The sequence below is a fragment of the Chamaea fasciata genome, unplaced genomic scaffold (assembly GCF_029207755.1).
Source record: "Chamaea fasciata isolate MVZ Bird 193981 ecotype frontalis unplaced genomic scaffold, bChaFas1.0.hap1 SCAF_5, whole genome shotgun sequence".
NCBI lineage: Eukaryota > Metazoa > Chordata > Aves > Passeriformes > Sylviidae > Chamaea > Chamaea fasciata.
In genome coordinates this window covers 39015269-39033880 of record NW_027094090.1, presented here as the reverse complement: position 1 = coordinate 39033880, position 18612 = coordinate 39015269, and the positions used below count along the sequence as shown (strand labels likewise).

At 40.3% G+C, this 18612-nt stretch overlaps 1 protein-coding gene across 3 annotated transcripts in view; it reads right to left on the bottom strand.

The window, feature by feature from the left end:
- Positions 1-9035: 9035 nt before the first annotated feature.
- The window catches only part of SYT1 (synaptotagmin 1), a 338139-nt gene continuing 328562 nt past the window's right edge, over positions 9036-18612 (bottom strand). For all 3 annotated transcript variants that reach the window (XM_066183296.1, XM_066183295.1, XM_066183298.1), the window contains 2 exons: positions 16462-16595; positions 9036-12130 (listed from right to left, as the gene is read on the bottom strand). In XM_066183296.1, the coding sequence (XP_066039393.1) occupies positions 11924-12130; positions 16462-16595 (341 nt within the window). In that variant the 3' untranslated portion in view covers positions 9036-11923. The remainder of the gene's footprint in view (positions 12131-16461; positions 16596-18612) is intronic.

Genomic DNA, 18612 nt, shown 5'->3' with positions numbered 1-18612 from the left:
TTTCCTGGGAGTTGTAATCCATTAGTTTGTCTCAAACTACTCAGCAGCATCCTGAGCAGATTGCAAAATCTTCCACCTTCCTTAAGATGAATCTGTGGTCAGGCAGTTTCCATGACTGCATATGTAGATATACAGTAATTAAATTTCAGTTTTTTGCATACTGTATTTTACAGTTCTTTGTGTATTTACTGCTGGGTAGGAGGAAGAAATACAGCAAGATGTTGATTTGAGTGACTTCTGAGCTGAGTGAGAAATGGTCTTAGTCTTCACTAGTTGTTACTGGCTAATTCTGAAGGCCACATGTTTTACACAGCGGTCAGCTTTAGAAACTGTGCACAGCGCCACAGTTAACACACCTGGGTTGCTCTCTGCTTTCCTCATCTTCCACAAAGTGGAGCTACAGCTGCACTAAGAGAAGGGAATGTGGAAAAACAATTTAAGGATAAGGAAATAATACTCTGCAGTGAAAACAAAAAAAAAAAGTTGAAGCTTGACAGCTGAAAGTCAAGGAAAGATAATTCATCAATCTAGCTTTGCAATGCTCTAGATCCAGAAATCATAGAGGCTTCTCAAGCCATTTTGAGTGAGCAAATAAGTGCGTGTATGGCTTGTACATGGCATACCCTTGCTTTACCATGGCACAAACCTTGCTGGTAATGTGTTTCTTGTGGGAGACAGTGATTGGTTTTCAAAACTCTGGTTTTATTTAGAGGTAGAAACGCGTGGTGGCATGTACCACACCACTGAGTAGTGGTGACTAGTTTGCACTGTAACCAACCACAAGATACTATCCTAGAGCTTGGTGAAATCTCTAAAAACTTCTCACTGATGTTTTACAGCTGAGTGAGTGTGTCCAGATATTCTTGAGGTTTGAGCTGCGTCAGGACCAAAGCTCTAATCACTACTGCAGCCTTGTGTGGCCCTGTGTGACCTGAGATCATGTAAGTGGCATTGAGTTGCTGCCTACAGCAGTATAATAATTCTTACCACCTCATTACCAAAATAATTCTTCAGATATGATGGGCAAGTTTTATAGAAAACATTGAAAAGAAGTTGCATAAGTTCCCAGTTAGGAAAGTAATGGTCTTGTTAATATATAACTCTGCTACATATTACCTACAAAACTGTTTTCCTCAAATTCTCGAAGAGCAAAAGATTTTAGTTTTCTACTTATATTGAACAGAGGGAGCAGACACATGAATTACATAGGACTCCCTGAAAAAAGGCCAGTGAGAAGTAAAATCTGATCATCATCACAATGTAGCATTCTGCCAGTCAGGCCATTAAGTACTTAATTAGCTCCTAAGCACACAAAAAGTTCAATTAACTGGGATAGTAAACCTAACCAAAAACCAGCTGCAGTTGTGGTTGGAATCAGAAGATTTTGAAAATGCAGCTGTGGACTGTAAAGCTGAAGAGACAACCATGGGGTATAGACAAAGGCAGTGTTTCCCCCAATTTTTATTGACAAAAACAGCAAAGAAGATGGATTTGCCTGTCTTTGTATGAACTGATGCTCACTGATGAAGGTGAAAGGCCTGAGGGCTGAGATATGGCGGCTGATGGAATCTTGGGACTGATGAGACTAATCAAAGAATAGTTTGGGCTGGATGGCCTTTAAAGGTAATCTATCCTGACTGCCCTGCAGTGAGGGCATGGGGTCCAACCTGACCTTGAATGTTCCCTGGAAAACCTGTTCCAGCATTTCACCACCCTCATTGTAAAGAATTTCCTTCCTTGTATCTAGTCTGAATCTATCCTCTTTCAGTTTAATACCATTACCCTGTCCTATTGCAACAGGCCGGCCCTGCTAATGTCTGTCCTCATCTTTCTTATGAGCCCCTTAAGTACTAAAAATTCACAAATAGGTCACCCTATAGTGTTCTGTTTTCCAGGCTGAACTATCCCAATCCTCTCAGCCTTTCCTCATAGGACAGGTTTGTCGTCCTTCTAATCATCTCGGTGGCCTCCTCTGGACTTGCTCCAACAGTTCCCTGTCCTTCCAGTGCTGGGACCCCAGAGCTGGATGCAGCACTGCTGGTGGGGTCTCAGCGCAGCGGCAGAATCCCCTCCCTCACCCTGCTGGCCACACTGCTTTGGATGCAGCCCAGGACACAATTGGCTTTCTGGGCTAGGAGTGCCCATTGCCAGCTCAGGTCCAGATTCTCATCCACCACTGTCCCCAGTTCCTTCTCAGCAGGGATGCTCTCAATTCCTCCACCCCTCAGCTTGTATGGTTACTGGGGGTTGCCCAACCCAGGATCAGCTCCTTGCACTTGGCCAGGTTGAACCTCATGAGGTGCCCACGGGCTCCTTTCACCAGCTTGTTCAGTCCCTCAGGACAGCATCCCATCCCTCAGTTGTGTCAACTGCACCACTCAGCTTGGCATTCTCTGTAAAGTTGCTGAGGGTGCACTCAATCCCACTGTCCCTGTCATTAATGATGATATGAACCTGTACTGGTCCCAGTGCAGACCCCTGAGGGACACCCCTTGTCACCAGCCTCCATTTGGACATTGAGCTGCTGACCACTACACTCTGGATGTGACCATCCAACCAATTCCTCATCCACCTAACAGTCCATCCATCAAATCTGTCTCTCTTCAATTTAGAGAGAAGGATGCTGGACATCCTTACAATACAGATACTCTGGCTTCTTGCTGTTACATTTACCAGTAAGCTTCTGACCTCCCTCCCTTGAATGTCTTTTAGACCAAGTGGGGAGGAAGGGGCTGATGCAAAATTCAGTTCTGTACAAGCTGAAGTCAGCTGCTCCTCATCAGGACCTTGCCTTTTGCATCCTGCAAAGTCCAGTGAAGGGGAAGACCTGACTTTATGTATTTGCTACACATACTGTACTTTTTAAACATGAGAAAACTGCCTGCAAACTACAGAAATAACTCACTGCTCTTTACAAAGTCCTTGGTTTCTCTTATTACACCTTGAGCCAAGTCTGGACAGTATTCTCCAGGCAATCTCTGGGAGCCAGGAGTTACGAGTCAGTAGTTTTGTGGTATTATCCAGATCAGTAATTTCCAATGCAGGATTTTTCCCCCCTTTGATAAGTGCTCTGTGGCGGTGTTACCAGACACGTTGAATCATGTTGCATGACAAGGAAGAGACCATGTTGCTGCTAATAAGACCAAATTCACTCCATGGATAACTGTTTTAGATAATTAACAGGATAAAATGTTTTCATTATGTTCCAAGTACTTCAGATGAAAAGGATACAATTCTTGCAGGAGTTTGAAAATTACCTTGCTCTGCTAACCATGTCACAGTAAGTGGCTGTTCTACTATGTGGGAAACATATTGTTAATGAGATGAGCAGGGAATGGCATTAATCTTCCCTCTTTTTTTTTTTTTTTCTTTAAATTAAGGAAGAGTATAGCAATCTTTAGGAAATGAAGATCCAGATGCTTTTGAGTAGGATGATTTGGCTGATGATAATATATTTGTTTATCAAATTATGTCAATGATAATTTCAGATTTGCAGTGTTAAAAGCTATGGATCTTTAAAGCCTTTGCTATGGCTTCAGAATTTAAATAGCTGGCATTTGCAGTGTAGTAATTCTCAGATGCCCAGACTGTGGACCAGAGGTGTGTATGCTACAAACCCTAGGAAAAGTAAACAAGGCAACAGTGGGGTTATAAATGAAAGGGGAATGTGGTATATGCCATGTAATGCACTCATCAAGGAATGGTGTACTACTGCTTACACATGGAGGAGACCTAACATCAGGTGCTGGGGAATAGAGTGCCAGCACATACCTGTATTTAGTAGCTGCTAGTCAAGGAACACCCTGTGTAATTGTGTGGGGATGTGAAATATTTTGTCACGAAGGAGCTCCTCATCTATCCTTGAACATATCAAGAGTGTGAGAGGATTTATGGAGCTGTCACCCAGGAGATAATGAATGCACACACAAAAGAGTGAAGACGTTATAAAACTGTTACCCAGGCTGGCAGGAGAATGAAAGAGTTGCCTGATGATGCTTATAAGTTACTTATTCTTTTAATGCATTTTAAAATCTAGATTGCAGTGAAGTTGACTTCTGTGTCACCTGTATTGACATTCTACTTAATGTTTGCTGGCTATTCTATAGACATTAAAATGTAAATTTTTCTTTAAGATAACTGAACGCGAGTATGGGATAGTGATCTGAACAAAAGTTTGCCCCTCATGAGATGCCTTAAAGAGAGAATGTGAGTCAAACCAGGCTAAGTCAGGTCATGAACAGGGGCAGTCCTCTTAGCATGTAATCAGAGAAGTATTAGTCCTGCTAACCTCAAAAAAGGCTGGGAGGAGACTGGCGAGACTCATGTGCAGCCCAAACTGATTGTTCAGCTGCCTGAGTTATAATGCAGTGGATTTCTGTTATGGTGCCAGGCAGGGAGAGTGTTCTCCCTCTCTTAGGGAAAAGGTTACAGGAGGTTTTGTGAAGGCACTTGAGATGATGAAAGTTGTGGTGGAAACTGATGATGAAAGTCATGGTTGGAACTGATTTATAATTTCTGGTGCATGAAAAAAATAAAAAAAAAAGCCCTTTGTTTCACCTAGTCCATTATATTTCTTCTCCATTAAAAGTGCTACTACACTTCTTTGCAGTGCCGGCGTGACTCTCCATTGCTAATAAGTTGTAGAATATGATCAAGAACAAAGTATATTTTACAGGACACACCTACAGAACGTAGGTTTTGTGCTGTGGGAAGTGAATGAACCACTGTAGCACCTTTGTAGTTTAAATTCTGAAACAAGTATTAACTGGTTGCAAAGGCTTTTGCAACTCTTTGTTTTTCCCTGAACCCATGTTCTTAAGAGATTGTTAGGAGTTATTGCAGAGTAGTTGAATAAACTCTAGAAAGTTAGCTAGGCAAAAGTGCAGCAAAGGAAGCATCAAAAACAATCCAGAAGGGAGGAGCTTGTATTCAGCTGGATTAGGGGACACAGTGGATACAACATAATAGCAAACATGGGATCAGAAGTTCAGTTAGAAGAGATCTTGTGCCTCTTTGACAGGACAGTGACATGGGGAAAGACAAAAACATGTAAGACCTTGTGGTTGTAAGACCTTGGGGCTATATGGCAAGAGAGAGATATTTGGTCCCCTGATATGCAAGCGATTTCTTTTTCTTCCTGTATTTTTGCCAGTTTATTCCTCTGTGTTATCTGTACTTCAGAAACTGTCAACTGGAGAAGCGCGCCTGCTTTCTTGCTGTCTTTGCATTACTAATTACTGCAGATTTAATTATGGTCACGGTGCTCAAACCTTTCAGGCAGCTATTTGTTTGTGTTAAATCCAAGGAGTGAGAGCATTAACCAATTCTCCTCATGACTGGCTGGAGTGGGAAAGCTAATTCTTTGTGTTAGGAAAAATGCTCTTTTCAGAAGCATGAAGCAAAGCAACGATGATAACCTGAATCTTCTCAGGTTTTTATTCTGGAGACTTGGAAGGCTCAAAGAGAAGGCACTATGTGACATAGGCAGGACTCATCTTTGCTCTGGTACAAATCTGTAGCTACTTTTCTGTAGTAGAGCAGAACTCTGGATAGCTGGGATACATATTTACTCACTAGACCTACCTTTTTTTTTTTTCTTTTTTTTTTTTTTTTTTCTTTTTTTTTTTTTTTTTTGTCTCCATAAATGTCTCGGTTTCCCTCAAGACTGGATCTTTTTAGATTTACTTTTCAGAATTTCCTTCTGTTAGGGACTCCCTCAAATCCTTTTTTATACCCTGTGTTTCAACTACAAAGACTTACCTGATTCAGCTGCCATGGAAAACTTTTCACTGTACACCAGACCATACGACATCTCTTAATGGGATTTTATTTTCCAGTTTTCCAATAGGCATTTTCCAAGGTTTAGTCTGATCTTTGAAAAGCACTTTGAGACATTTGCATGGAGCGTATGATGTCTCAGTGGCAGCAGCCCCACCCTGAAGCCGGGAAGCATCCTGGCATCCGTACAAGTGCTGTGCTGGGACACAGAGCATGTTCTGTCCATGTATGAAGTATGTCTACAAAGAAGCTTATTCCAGATAACATACATGAAGGCTAAATATATATAAGAGGATTGTAATTTGAACATCCTTTGTGTACTCCCAGTTCATCAGAAGCTTTCATTACCTTCTTAGAGACTACTGAGAAAACAAATCTATTTTTCTGGAAGTAACTCTTGTACAAAAAAAGAGGTTCTGCTTTCATTTGTCTTAGTGGCTTGACCTAGCTCTCTTACCTTCTCATTTGAGATCATCATTAGAGACATTTTTGGTACTACTGTTCAAAAATTCCTCCAAAGTATTTGGGTGATCAGTAACATTTGATTTGAATTGAAATGCCTGCCTTGGTAATGGATTCTCAATATAAGAAATCAGAGATGGCCTCATAATTTAGATTTGTTCCAGCTGAAACAATTTTACAGCACAGGTAAATTTTGCCAACTCATTCATCTGTTTTCTAGATCACTAATAAATGTTCATCTGCAACAATGAACCTCTTTAGCACCTCACCCTTAATCATACACTATGTTGAAATTTGACCATTTAATCTTCATTTAATCCATGAAAAGGACTCTGTGAGTCACTATGATTACTTAATTTCCTTGACAGTCTTCCATCAGAGCTTTTACCCATGAATCAGTGTCAGATCATGGTGTATGGCCGGAGGGGAGTAAGTGAAACTAAGAAGTTTGATGAAGCAGGGAGTTAAAGCTAATTAACAATTTAGCCATTTATTATATATTTTGGAGTGTTGGTTTTAGAATTCTTAAAACTGAGTTAAACCAGAGGCAATCTTGTACTTGAATGAAGAAATGTATAAAAGCTGCCTTGAGTCTGACTGTTACAGGAAAAAAAAAAAAAAAGAAAGAAAAGGATGCCATGAAGAAAAAAGACATCTTGAGGAGTTTCATGAAGAATAAAGCCATTTTGAGCAGGATGCAAGTTACTGACGTTCAGTCTGTCTTTCACCAGAACAAGTGGATGAGGATGTTTCTGAGTAAGTGTGAAATAATTGACTTTAGCATTGCATTCTGGGTTCCAACCTGTCAGGCTTTCAATCATGATTAACAGCCAGGAATCCTCCTCCTTGTGATGAATGGTCCAACGGAGAAGACAAATATAGCCTAAGCTCAGTCTGGAGCTCTTCAATGACAGATCCATGTCACGGTTTTGGAACAAATTCTTGGTGCCAGTGGGCGCTGCTGCTCCTTAGGAAAGCCATGAAGGCTAAGGTACATAATAAAACATAATAGATAAAAGAACTTTCCCTGGGCTCAGGGGGAATGCAAGCAAACTTAGGTCTGTGCAGGACTGTGGGATAATCTTGATAAGTTGAGCAGAGACTATTTTGCCACTTTTGTGCATTGGTCTTTTGTAAGGAAAACTGGTGTCAGCTCCATTTGGTGCTGTAACATCAGGGCATCATCACCTACTGTGTGCTCTCTTTGTTGTGAGTAATAAGACAGTGTACAAAGATCTGAAATTAAATGCGAGCTGTCAAACTGATGAGATTGGTTCTGTCAGAAGACAAACTCTTCATTTGGTAAGGTAAGTGTATATTTTTTGGCTAAATGGCTGTTCAAAATCTCAGCATGTTATCACACAGTACATGCACAGATAAAAGACTGTACTAGCTGTACCCTGCACCTTCACCCCAGAAGCACGGAAGAGCTTCCCCAATTTATTTGGCCTCTTTATAAACTCCATGAAGAACATCTAGATCATCCCCTAGTTTGTAGAACTTTCTTTTTTTTTTATCTTGAATACAGCATAATCTTGACATACATCTCTTTGTATGGCTCATGTCTGAAAGTGTTGCTGCAGGTGTCGGTCACAAGGAAGAACACAGAGTTAGTGTCCTGTGTACAAGTTTGTCATGTGCTTTTGGAACTACTTTTTGATGCAATATTAAATGTATTTTCTGTATTGAAGGTAAAGCTTTGATGCATATAAGGTAAAGGTTATGAAGGCTGCTTAAAAACTATGGTAGGATGTCAAGAAAACTCCTTTTTAATACTTTTCTCAATGCCTGGATGAGCAACAGTGCTTGAACAGGTACTGAAAATTTGGGCTGGATGTGTATTTGGTAGGTTCATGTTCTGAAAAGCAGGTCAGTATGTGTAAAACTGCAGCCTGGAGTGGAAATGTTAAAGCATAAATAAATAAAACAGGGCTGTTAGAGTAAAAAAAAATAAACTGTTTTAATTTTTGCTTTGCATAACTAACAGTCAATTAACTTTCATTGACTCATGATGTGAAAAGTGATCGAGAGACAGATACTTTGCTTTGGTAACAGTCTGACAGTTGGGAAGAATGTTTTTCTTGACAGTTGATTAGGGGTTAAATGAGCTGAATAAAATTGGTAATTTTTGCTGCTTTCCCCACTTAGTATAATAGCTATTATATGAAGCATTTTTCCTTATATTAGTTGTAATGACTGACTTTAGCTGATTACTCTGTTGAAAGAACTGGTTTTGATTGACAAAGATGTCTTCTTGGTATTCTTTAGACCTGTAAAAATGGCTGGTGAATATAGAACCTGCAATGCCTCCTCCCTGCTGCCCCTTTCCCCCATTATTTAAGCACTTATTTAATAATCTTTAGTCTACAACAGGTTTAATTTTATGGTCATCTTAGAAGCAGCACTTGGTTGTAGGTTAAAATATCCCATCTCTCCAAATGAAAACTTCAGCCACAGCTTTAGCACAATTGTCTGGAAGAATACTGATGTGTAGGCAACTACTTGGGAGTTTTTGTCATGGTCATGTTTTGATAGAGGATGATGGTTTTTGAGGCAAATAATCAGGCTCCTGGGTAAACAAGGTAATAGTGCTTCATCTGAAACAGAGGTGGAGAATTCATCTACTGTAGCACTGCTGGCTGTGACTGTCTTACTGATGAAAGCAGCTTTTCACAGCCCCTCGAAACGTGCTGTGCTATTTCACTTGTGACACTTCAAAGTATGTGATTGTGTGAAAGTCCTGGAGTGAAATGTCCTTTCAAAATTTTCGATCAAAAGAGACGTGCCAGAACATCAACAGGAAATAAAACATTTTTATTGAATATCTGTGTAATATGTATGTTATTTTAACGACAATTGGAAAACTCTACTGTGGGGAGTCACTACACAAAGTGAAACAAAATATAAACCACCTCATCAAAAATGAAGGTAAAATACGGCTAAGGTTGTCAGCTCGCGGGCCACGAGCGATATGGCAGGATAAAACACCCCAAACATTTCTACAAGATACAGAGAAAACCCACACAGAGAAACACTCAAGCAGGCAGTAAATATACACAAAGGCAACTAGGATCTTTCTACAGCATCAGATTCTAATACTTCACACAGCTTTGTCAGAAAGGTACATGTGGCTTCTTTGAGGATGAAAAATGTCATCTTGGTCACATGGCAGGTTCAGTCTCTGAGAATCATTGTACCTTACAAACCAGTTCTAGGGTGACGTTCAGTCTGGCAGTGTAGGAAGAGAAAGCATTAAGAATACCTTAACACAGTAAGTCAGTCCTGGCACTTTGAACCTGCAGCTATCCTGAATGAATAACTGAAAGCTGGAGACCATGAAGCTCTTAGGCTGGGAAGCTGACTATCTACTTCTTCTCTTTGGTGGGGTTTGGTCCTTAAGGATAAGATTTTAAAATATTCCAGCTTGATGCTTTGCATGTATGTGCCTGTATCAGAAAATGTCTCACTTGTGTTTTTTCTATGTTTCATGTAAAAAAGGAAGAAAATGGATCTTGCTATTCTCACTTTTGGAGGTGGGGAGAGATACAGGCTTTTTTCCCCCTCCCAGTACTTTGCTGCTGCTTTTACCCTGAAAGTACTGAAAAACAGGTGTGCTCAGCCATCCCTGCACTGACACACCTCTCCCAGAAGCAGAGCCTTGAGGGAGGCTGTGGAATTTAGTTTGCAGCGCACAGTTCTCCGATTACATTCATCTTTGTTAGACACAGAAGATTGATAAGAACATTAATGGTTAATTCTCATGCCGCCCTCCAAAAGCAATAGCATTTCCACATTTCTAGGGTAGTTTGCATTGCTGAAAATAATCAACTCTTCAAAGCATTATAAATATATTCACAGCGTGGAAAGATAAGCGAGGGGCCTCCAAGGACAGTACATGAGCTAGAAGTGATGCCCTGAATGACTTGATGAGATGGTGCAGCGGAGGTGCCATGCTGGGGAGCTGTAAGATGACTCTACGGGAAAGCAGCAGGGGCGAGGGCGCTTGGAAACGTAGAGTATTGCACAGGGCTTGACAAAATGCTGCGTGGTCAACCCATTCACTAGAGCATCCTTGTCCCCTGCATAGCTCTCCAGTTCTACATTGGTCCGTAACAACTGGAACTGCTTGTGCTATGCGTTCCTTCGGCAGTGCAGTAGAAGGGAATGGCAGTATTATTACAATATCACTACGGAATAAATTGATTGCTATCCACTGAGAAAACTACATTTCTAAGCACACACGGCAGTCACAGTGATACACAGAGCAGTCTTTCAAGACTCTTATGGAATGACTAATAGCTTCATAATAGTGCCATTTACTACATAATAACATTTAAAACATTTAAAAACTCCTCCTGAAACGAGCATCTAGTATACAGAAGAGGTTGCTTCAGTTTTCTAGAACTTGTTCTTTGTTTTCACTTTTTTTTTTTAAAGGACAAATTAAAACTTAAGTATAAATAGTATATAAAAGGTCACTAGCTGTTCTCTTTTGGCTTACTTTGAAGTGCATTTAGAACTATGGCTAAATTTTGTCATCTTCTGATGGGATTACAATACTGTCTGTTTACCATGAAACTATTTTGTATAATAAACTCACACGGCTGTGTCTAAAAAATATTCTGCATTCCTTCTAATCTGAGTTAGTATCATAAAATATTTTGTTACAAAGTCTAATGTGCAAACTCATTATAATGTGAAATTGTGGATGGAATTCACAGTATGCAAATTTTGTATAAAGGTGATAATGGAGAGCTACTCTTGTTTTCATGGCAGCATTTTACTACTGCTGCATCTCCCTCTTCCCCCTCCCTGCACAACTTCTGCAGTGGTCTGTCTTCATATGTTAGATGAAATTGTTGCCTCCTGTGGAACTGCTTCCTCAACATTCAATCTAAAGCCATTTCAGTCTGTAATGTGTTTGCTTTGGAATATATACAAAAAAATTATATCCTAGCTTCTGGCTACATCTCCATGAGGTCAGTCATGGAGCTGTTCAGATCATGCTAAGGTGCCTGTGAAAGAAGTCTACCCAATTGGATTTGCCTCTCCAAGATTCACTGTGGACATGAAGTGCGTTATTAGGATGGTCCAGTTGAAAGCTCAGATTTAAGTTGTCCTTTAAGATGTCAGTGTAACACTACTAGTGCCTTACAAGTTGGATATTTTTTTTTTTCTGGAATGCAGACGATACAATAGTTACCCTATAATATAGTATCAGCTCTCCTACATCTCAGTCAATTTACATAATTTAAAATAGAACATCTTATTAAAAACATCTAGATATACACAGATTAGGAAACGCTTACAACATACAAATACACAAACTAGAAATAAATTCTGAGCATACTGGTGTATATATACAACTGTGTGATACAATAAATAATTTCTGTCATGCTCTATCTACACATCATATTGCTTAAAAGAAGAGTAGATCTGGGGCGGGCAGTGGTGAAATGAAGCGCCTTTGAAAGGCTCTCTACATTTAAATTTGTGCAAATTAAAACGGGAATTTTAAAGTACAACTGATCTGTGTCAGGAACACATGGCTGGAAATGAAAGGACCCATATTACTGAGGTATTTACAGATACTGGCTAAAGAGCACTATGTGGGCAAATGCAGAAAGGCTTCTTCTTCATCTTTTTCTTCTTCATAATTTAATTTAATTTAATTTTATTTAATTTACTTCTTGACTGCCAGCATGGCATCTACCTCCTCCTCGGGCTGTAGGGTGTGCCACTGTGCAATGGGCCGCCGGGGGTTGGCCAGCATGTCTGACCAGTGCCGCAGCTCCGCGCCGGTGCTGTTGTAGCCCACAAAGACTTTCCCGATGGCATCGTTCTTGCCAATCTTGTCATAGTCCAAAACAGTCACAACAATTTGCACTTTCTGTAACGAGACAGAGAAAGAGCAGTGAGCATGACAGTGAGGGGAAGGTTGGCAGGGATGAATGTGGGGACAGCCAGCCATGGAGAAGTCATGAAGGGGGAAGTGTGTGACAGCTGGAGTAGATTCCCCTAATGAGAAGCAAGTTCAAACTTTTTTCTTTTTTTTTTTTTTTTTTCTTTCCTTCTTGTGAGCCTTCCAAATAAAATCAGGTTTACAACCTCCCTGTTAGCTTGAAACTTGCCCACTTGCATTGAATAGCTTCACATGGAAATAGAGGTTGATTGTTTTTCCTTTAACAGATTAACAGCTTACAGGTAAATTAATTCAAAGGTTGTGCAATTTTACACACCCGCATTTTTCAAGTAGATAAGTTAACAACTGAAATTCAGAAATTGCTCAATATTTGCAATGCTGCACTCTATTCCATTAGTTGCTTTTCTACTTCTTAGCAACTCTTACCCATCCATCCAGTATGCTTATCAGGTATTTTCAGATAAATTCAGAAGACAGTCCTTATGGTTACTATATACATACATGCACACATGTTCTCATCTCTGCACATGCGTGTGCACTTGTGCACATGCACAAGAATGTGTGTATACTGTGTATGTTCTGTGTATTTACGGAGAAATCTAGAAAAGAGGCTGGCTGCTTAAGGGAATTGGAATGGATGTAAAAACGCCTGGTGTCTTGGGGCTCTGACATACCAGCACAGCCTATGACGGAGCTGATGCTGGAGTGCCACTTCTATAGGAATGGTGACCTCTGGCAAACAGGGTTAAACAAGTCCCACACGGTCTGTGTGAGCCCATCTGTCACAGCTCATAGGCAATTTTCCATCCATTTAGGCTGGGGCACACTGGGAGGTGTTTGAGCCAGGCATTTATGTTTGTAGCTGTGTGCACCTACACAAAATTCCTCTCTTTCAGGTCTTTAACATTTGTCAAAAGAGCAGAAACAGCTATTCCTTCAGTGGAGTGGTGTTCTTCCCCAACAGCACCTAAGACTTTCACAGTCTTGGGCTGATTTTACTAAATTGTAACACTTTTCCTTATAGAGCTTTATTTTTAACGATGAACATACAGTTCTTTTCTTGATTCCAGTGTCAGCTTCCTGAAATGCCCTGAAACACGTTTCCAGAAAAATCTTCTGTTCTCTAGAACTAGGTTTTTAAATGAAAAGCTTCACATATATCTACAATCTGGACCTCTTACTAGAATGATTAATTTCAGGGCTTGTAATAGGATTATCTTTTAAAAGTAGCAAGACCAGGGTCATTAGGTTTATTTTATAAAGTCCATTTCCTTACAGGACTGTGCCGTTCACTGAGCCAGAGAAAGAGATAGTTCTAACAGGCACTGAAGTATTTATATAGTTGCCGATGACAAAAGCATACATCAAACTCAAGACTTGCCCTCACCAGAGGATTCAGGATAAAAGGCAATATTCTGAAGGAAGTATTTCTATGTGCCAGAATTACGTTTCAGTGCTGCTGTTTGCAGTACACTCACTTTCAATAGTACCTCCCCAAATGAACACTTACGTTTTAGCTGCATGCTACACTCACAGATATAAAAAGTAAGCTTGAGACTAATTTTTTGCACTACAAAAAAATGCTTGCCTGCTGTACCTAGAAGCTTGGGGATAGTTATTACTGGATTTTTTTTTTTTTTAATGTTAATCATAAGACAAAAATGAGCACTGTAAATGAAGGACCCTTTTCCTTGCTCTACGAAGATGTAAGAACAGCCAGCTCAGATAATTAACTTGGAGATGATTCTCCCCTCATGATCTCTGGACTAAACCTACAGAGAAATGTGAGCATCTCTTTGCCTTTGTACGACATATTAAAGGAGCAGCTGCATGGCAAAACCCAAGAGGTGCTAGTAAAAAGCACTGCCTCTCCTAATAAACACTTGGATTAGCAGTTTCCACAGTGTGATTAAGCCCTTTGGACTGAGAGGGCCTGGAGACATGGCTGTCTACAAAGGCAGGCTGCTTTGCATGTGGCAGAACACGTGCCTGATCTGCCGGGAGCAGCAGGATTTGACTTCCCTGTGGTGTTCTCCCATTACCCTTGAAGACATCACTTTCTTTCTCTTAAGAACCAGAACCCACAGTCACTGTAAAATTGTTGAAAATGTTAATGTTTAGCTCCTTTAAAATTACAAAGATGTACTGCTATTGGCCTGTTTTCCCTCCATGACCTCTCTTCATTCTCCAGCAATCAAGAAACTTGTATAACCTTTATTTTTTGACAGTGAAAGTTTGCTTAATGACTTTTATATGAACAGTACATAAGTCACAGTGATTCCTACCATATTAAGTCTAAATCACATTTAAAATGTGTTTTTCTAATGATGAAATCACTTCAGTATCCATGATGAAGTAACTTCTAAATATAATCTTTTATAACTAACTCAAAATACATTGGCAAATGACCAAAGTCCATAATTGCAGATTTAAAATTGAGGCTATATAGTCAAGTAGATAGCTAAAAAGTCACTCTAATAAACTTATAAAAAACAAACAAACAAACAAAAAAACAAAAAAAAAAAAAAAGGAAAAAAAAAAAGGAAAAAAAATGGGGGGGGGGGTGATTGAAACCTCTTAACCACAATACTTTAAAAATAAATTATACCCACCTCAAAAAATGACTTTAGAATTAGAAGACAAAATGGTCAAGTACCAAAACCACACCTAACCATACCAAAGCTTTGATAGGGTAATTTGGAGGCAACCATTCCAGCTCCTCTCAATCCTGCCCTATTTGGAAATAAAGATACTTGTTGCCTAAACTGCCACTTGATTTGATTCATCTCTTTTTTGCCTCTGGGTCTTTGATCCTTGTTATGAAATCTTTCACAAGCACACAGACTTGCTTTCATTAAAATCAAGGGAAATTAGCCCCCACTGGATTTCCACTTTTTGATTCCTAGAATCCACAGACACCTGTACATGCAGTAGGGCATGAAGAAATTCTAAATGGACTAGTCATGCATCCAAGTCATGGTACCCATGCTTCACCTGGTCTAGTTTTATTATCGTTGTTAGTACCAAGTCAATAAAATGCACACAGTTTTACTTGAAAGGTAGGCCGTGGCTCCTGGGCTTCTCTTCAGCCCAGTTGATATCAAAATCAAAGCTACACACTGTGAAAACCAATACCATGCTCTCATCTAATGATGAGGGGGCTCCAAGTTTTGTCCAAGCAATTTAAACACGTTAGAACTTTTAAACTACAAGTTTAAAAGCATGGCACCTAAATTATACCATGACCTCTCTTACAATCCATAGACGATGTATTCCCAGATGTTTTAAATTACAGTGATAAAAACTGGGAGACCCCTGAAAGGACAATTTCCCCACTCAGCTCCACCCAGCAAAGCTGTTGTATTGCTTAACATCTCTACAGTCCTGGGGCTCCATGGCCAGGTGGGAAGCCAGCAGGCAGTTCTTTTCCTACATGCCTCCTGAGATGGCTAAAAAAAGCTGGTCTCTTGAGATAAAGGACAGTTAACATCAAAATAAGTTAATTCTCACCCATGAGAGATGGTTTACCTCCCAGTAGCTCAAAGATAGGCAACTGAATCCCTGAAAAAAATTACACAATGCTTTGTCCTGGTATTGGCCACTGCTAAGGTAGGTGACTTCCATCTCACTGTGCTGACTTCTGAGATCCTCGATTTTAGGTACTGAGCTCTGAGAGTAACATCTGGATAACTACTGGAGCTCTCCTGAGGCACTAAGAGAACAGGTACTGCAGTACTGATCCCTGAGATTCTCAAATGCCTTTTTCCAAGGGACATGGGAATCACTGAAAAACTTTTCAAGGTGTAGTGAATAACTGGAAAAAAAAGCCCTGTATGAATTAGGTGTTTTACTTTACAGGGATGCTACAACAGGCCAAAATGTTTCAAAAAACAGGCCAAATAAAAGCATAAAGAACACAAATATATCTGATAATGCCGATTTATTATTTTAAATAATTTAGGGAAAAATGTTAGATATGGCTTTTCTTTTATCCCTATTCGTTTTTGCTGGTACATTCCTTCACTATCTCCCTGTGCATTTTTTTTTGCCCAGAATCCATTTCTGTTAACAGAAAATGTCAGTTATCCATTTCTCACTGATGAATCAAAGCTTCCTAAGTACTTCACATTTTATCATTTCCCTCTTGAAGCAGTCACACTCATCTAATGTAGCACAGGGCTGGCACCTAGGTGCTAATGAAGGCATGCACATGTGATAATTAACAAGATTCCTGTTAAATATTTATGAGGGTTGAGAAATGGAATGCAGAGGAAAGACAAAACACTGTTTGACATTACCTGAATTTGCTCAAATGGTACTTCAAAGCTGAAAGACTCGTTGTAGTAGGGATTCAGAGTGTTCTTTTTAATTGTAGTCTTTTTCTTCTTCAGCCTCTTGCCATTCTGCATCAGATGGATCTTCACATAGGGATCTAAGCATTCAAGAGAAGAGGTAGAGCTAAGAAGGAGAGTTCAGTGTGTTTTCTACAAATTTTAATCGCGTACATGTAAGGGTAGATTAAAAAATAAACAACAGACAACATTTACAGTTTGTATTTAAACAAGTTTGTAACTTCTACTATAGAAAAACTGTACGGTTATGAAGTGTTCCTGATGGGAAAAGGTACAAAGTATTTATTGCATTATCTCCTTAACATCCTGAATGTGGAATAAATTCCACCTAACTTTGTTCCACAGCTTATTAACCATCCTGCAAGCATTTCTTAGCAATGGTTTGGGGGGTGGTTTTCCCAAGACCGGTGAGTGCTGCCAAACGCATACAGCAGGTACAGAGCTGGCATGGCTGGAGGCTCTACAGCCACCTGGCAACTATTCCCATCACTCCTTGGGCAGGTGCTGCACCATGGCTTTCCTGTGCTCTGACCTCCCTGGTGAGCAGTGACTGACAGGGTCCAGCAGGGTCCAGCACTGCCTGGCAGGAAAGGACTCTGTCCCTTCAATGCCAGCCCTCGGCCTCAGTGCTGCACACACCCGGAGTCCATGGGGGCCACGGTGCTGGTATAAATCACAGACTGGCTTTGCCACTCTCTGCTGAATTCCCACTGTCATTTCAAACGACTTCTGGTGGCGAAGGAACAGAACTCATTTGGTACCTAATCAGGTATTCCTTGTGTGAGCAAAACCTTCCTGGACATTACAGTGCTGATGAGGTATCTCACTGATGATAATTTCAGTGGAACTTTTGCATGCGTGAAAGAATAGCACTGTGAGTCCTTAATCCATTACAAGGGCCATGTGGCTGTCTGGAGAGTGAACTAACGTTCTTCCATGGAGCTGGAAAATAGCACTTCCCCCACTGAGTTCAGCTATTTTTCTGCTTAGGCTTACCACAAAGCAGCATCTGAGACATCTCAAGCTCACACTTTTCAACAACCTGTATGGTACTGTCAACAAAATTTGGGTAGGTATCTCTTCGGCTTTAGGCAGCTGAACTGTGATGTAGATCAAGGCAAGCTTCCCTTGAGTGAGCTGGTAGGAGCTATAAAAAAGGCCTGCCAGACATGTCACCTGCAGCACAAATAAGGGAGCCTGAATAATGCAAACTATCATAGGAGAGGGCTTCTCCTTTCCCTCCTGAGAAAAGGCTGGGGCTACAGAGGAAGGACAAATGAACACTGCACTTAATATGAGCAAACCATGCTTTATGATTCTGCAATGAAATTAATCTTTACAAGAGTAATTGCACTCTCCTACAATCAAAATATGCCTTTCTGTGGAAGTCCTGGGTGTTCAGGAAAGTTAAGCTACTGGAGTCACTTGATCACAGTCTACAGTTCCTCTGAAGGAAGCCTAATTTTGGTAGTAGATTCTTCAAGACAGCAGACAAGGGTATAAAAAGATCCAGTGGCTGTGAGAAAAGGATTAGAGAAATTCTAACTTAGGAATAGGCACATATTTTAGGAGTAAGACTGAAACAGCTGGAGTAGCTTCTCCAGTGGTGAACTCTCTGTTACAGAGGGTTAAGACCCCTTCTCCCTCAAAAGACTCAAAGTTCAAACGGAAATTAAATCTGGATAAGTTTACGCTTCAGGCAAGATGGGATTGTAAGGGTTCCTCGTGGCTGCACAATTTATGAATTAAGGAGTATCATGTGAAGAGCAGAATGCTAGCAAAAAGCCAACAAAGGTCTGTTTCTTTTTTAATACCGAGTTCAAGATCACTGCACACAGGATTTTGAAGCTGGAAAGGAGGCGAATCTGGACTTCTTCAACATCCATCAGTCGGTACTTAAGAAAAGCTCATCACTTTCCCTGAGGCTCCATGCAGAATGCAAAATTGTCCTAACTTCAAAATGATGATTTACGTATACCTAATATGTACTGAGTAAGTTTAGTAGCCAATGAGTTGAGTGGTAGAGTGTTAAGAAATGCGAATCAGTTAAGATGCTGTAAAAATATAATTTGAGTTACCAGACTGGAAAGCTAAACA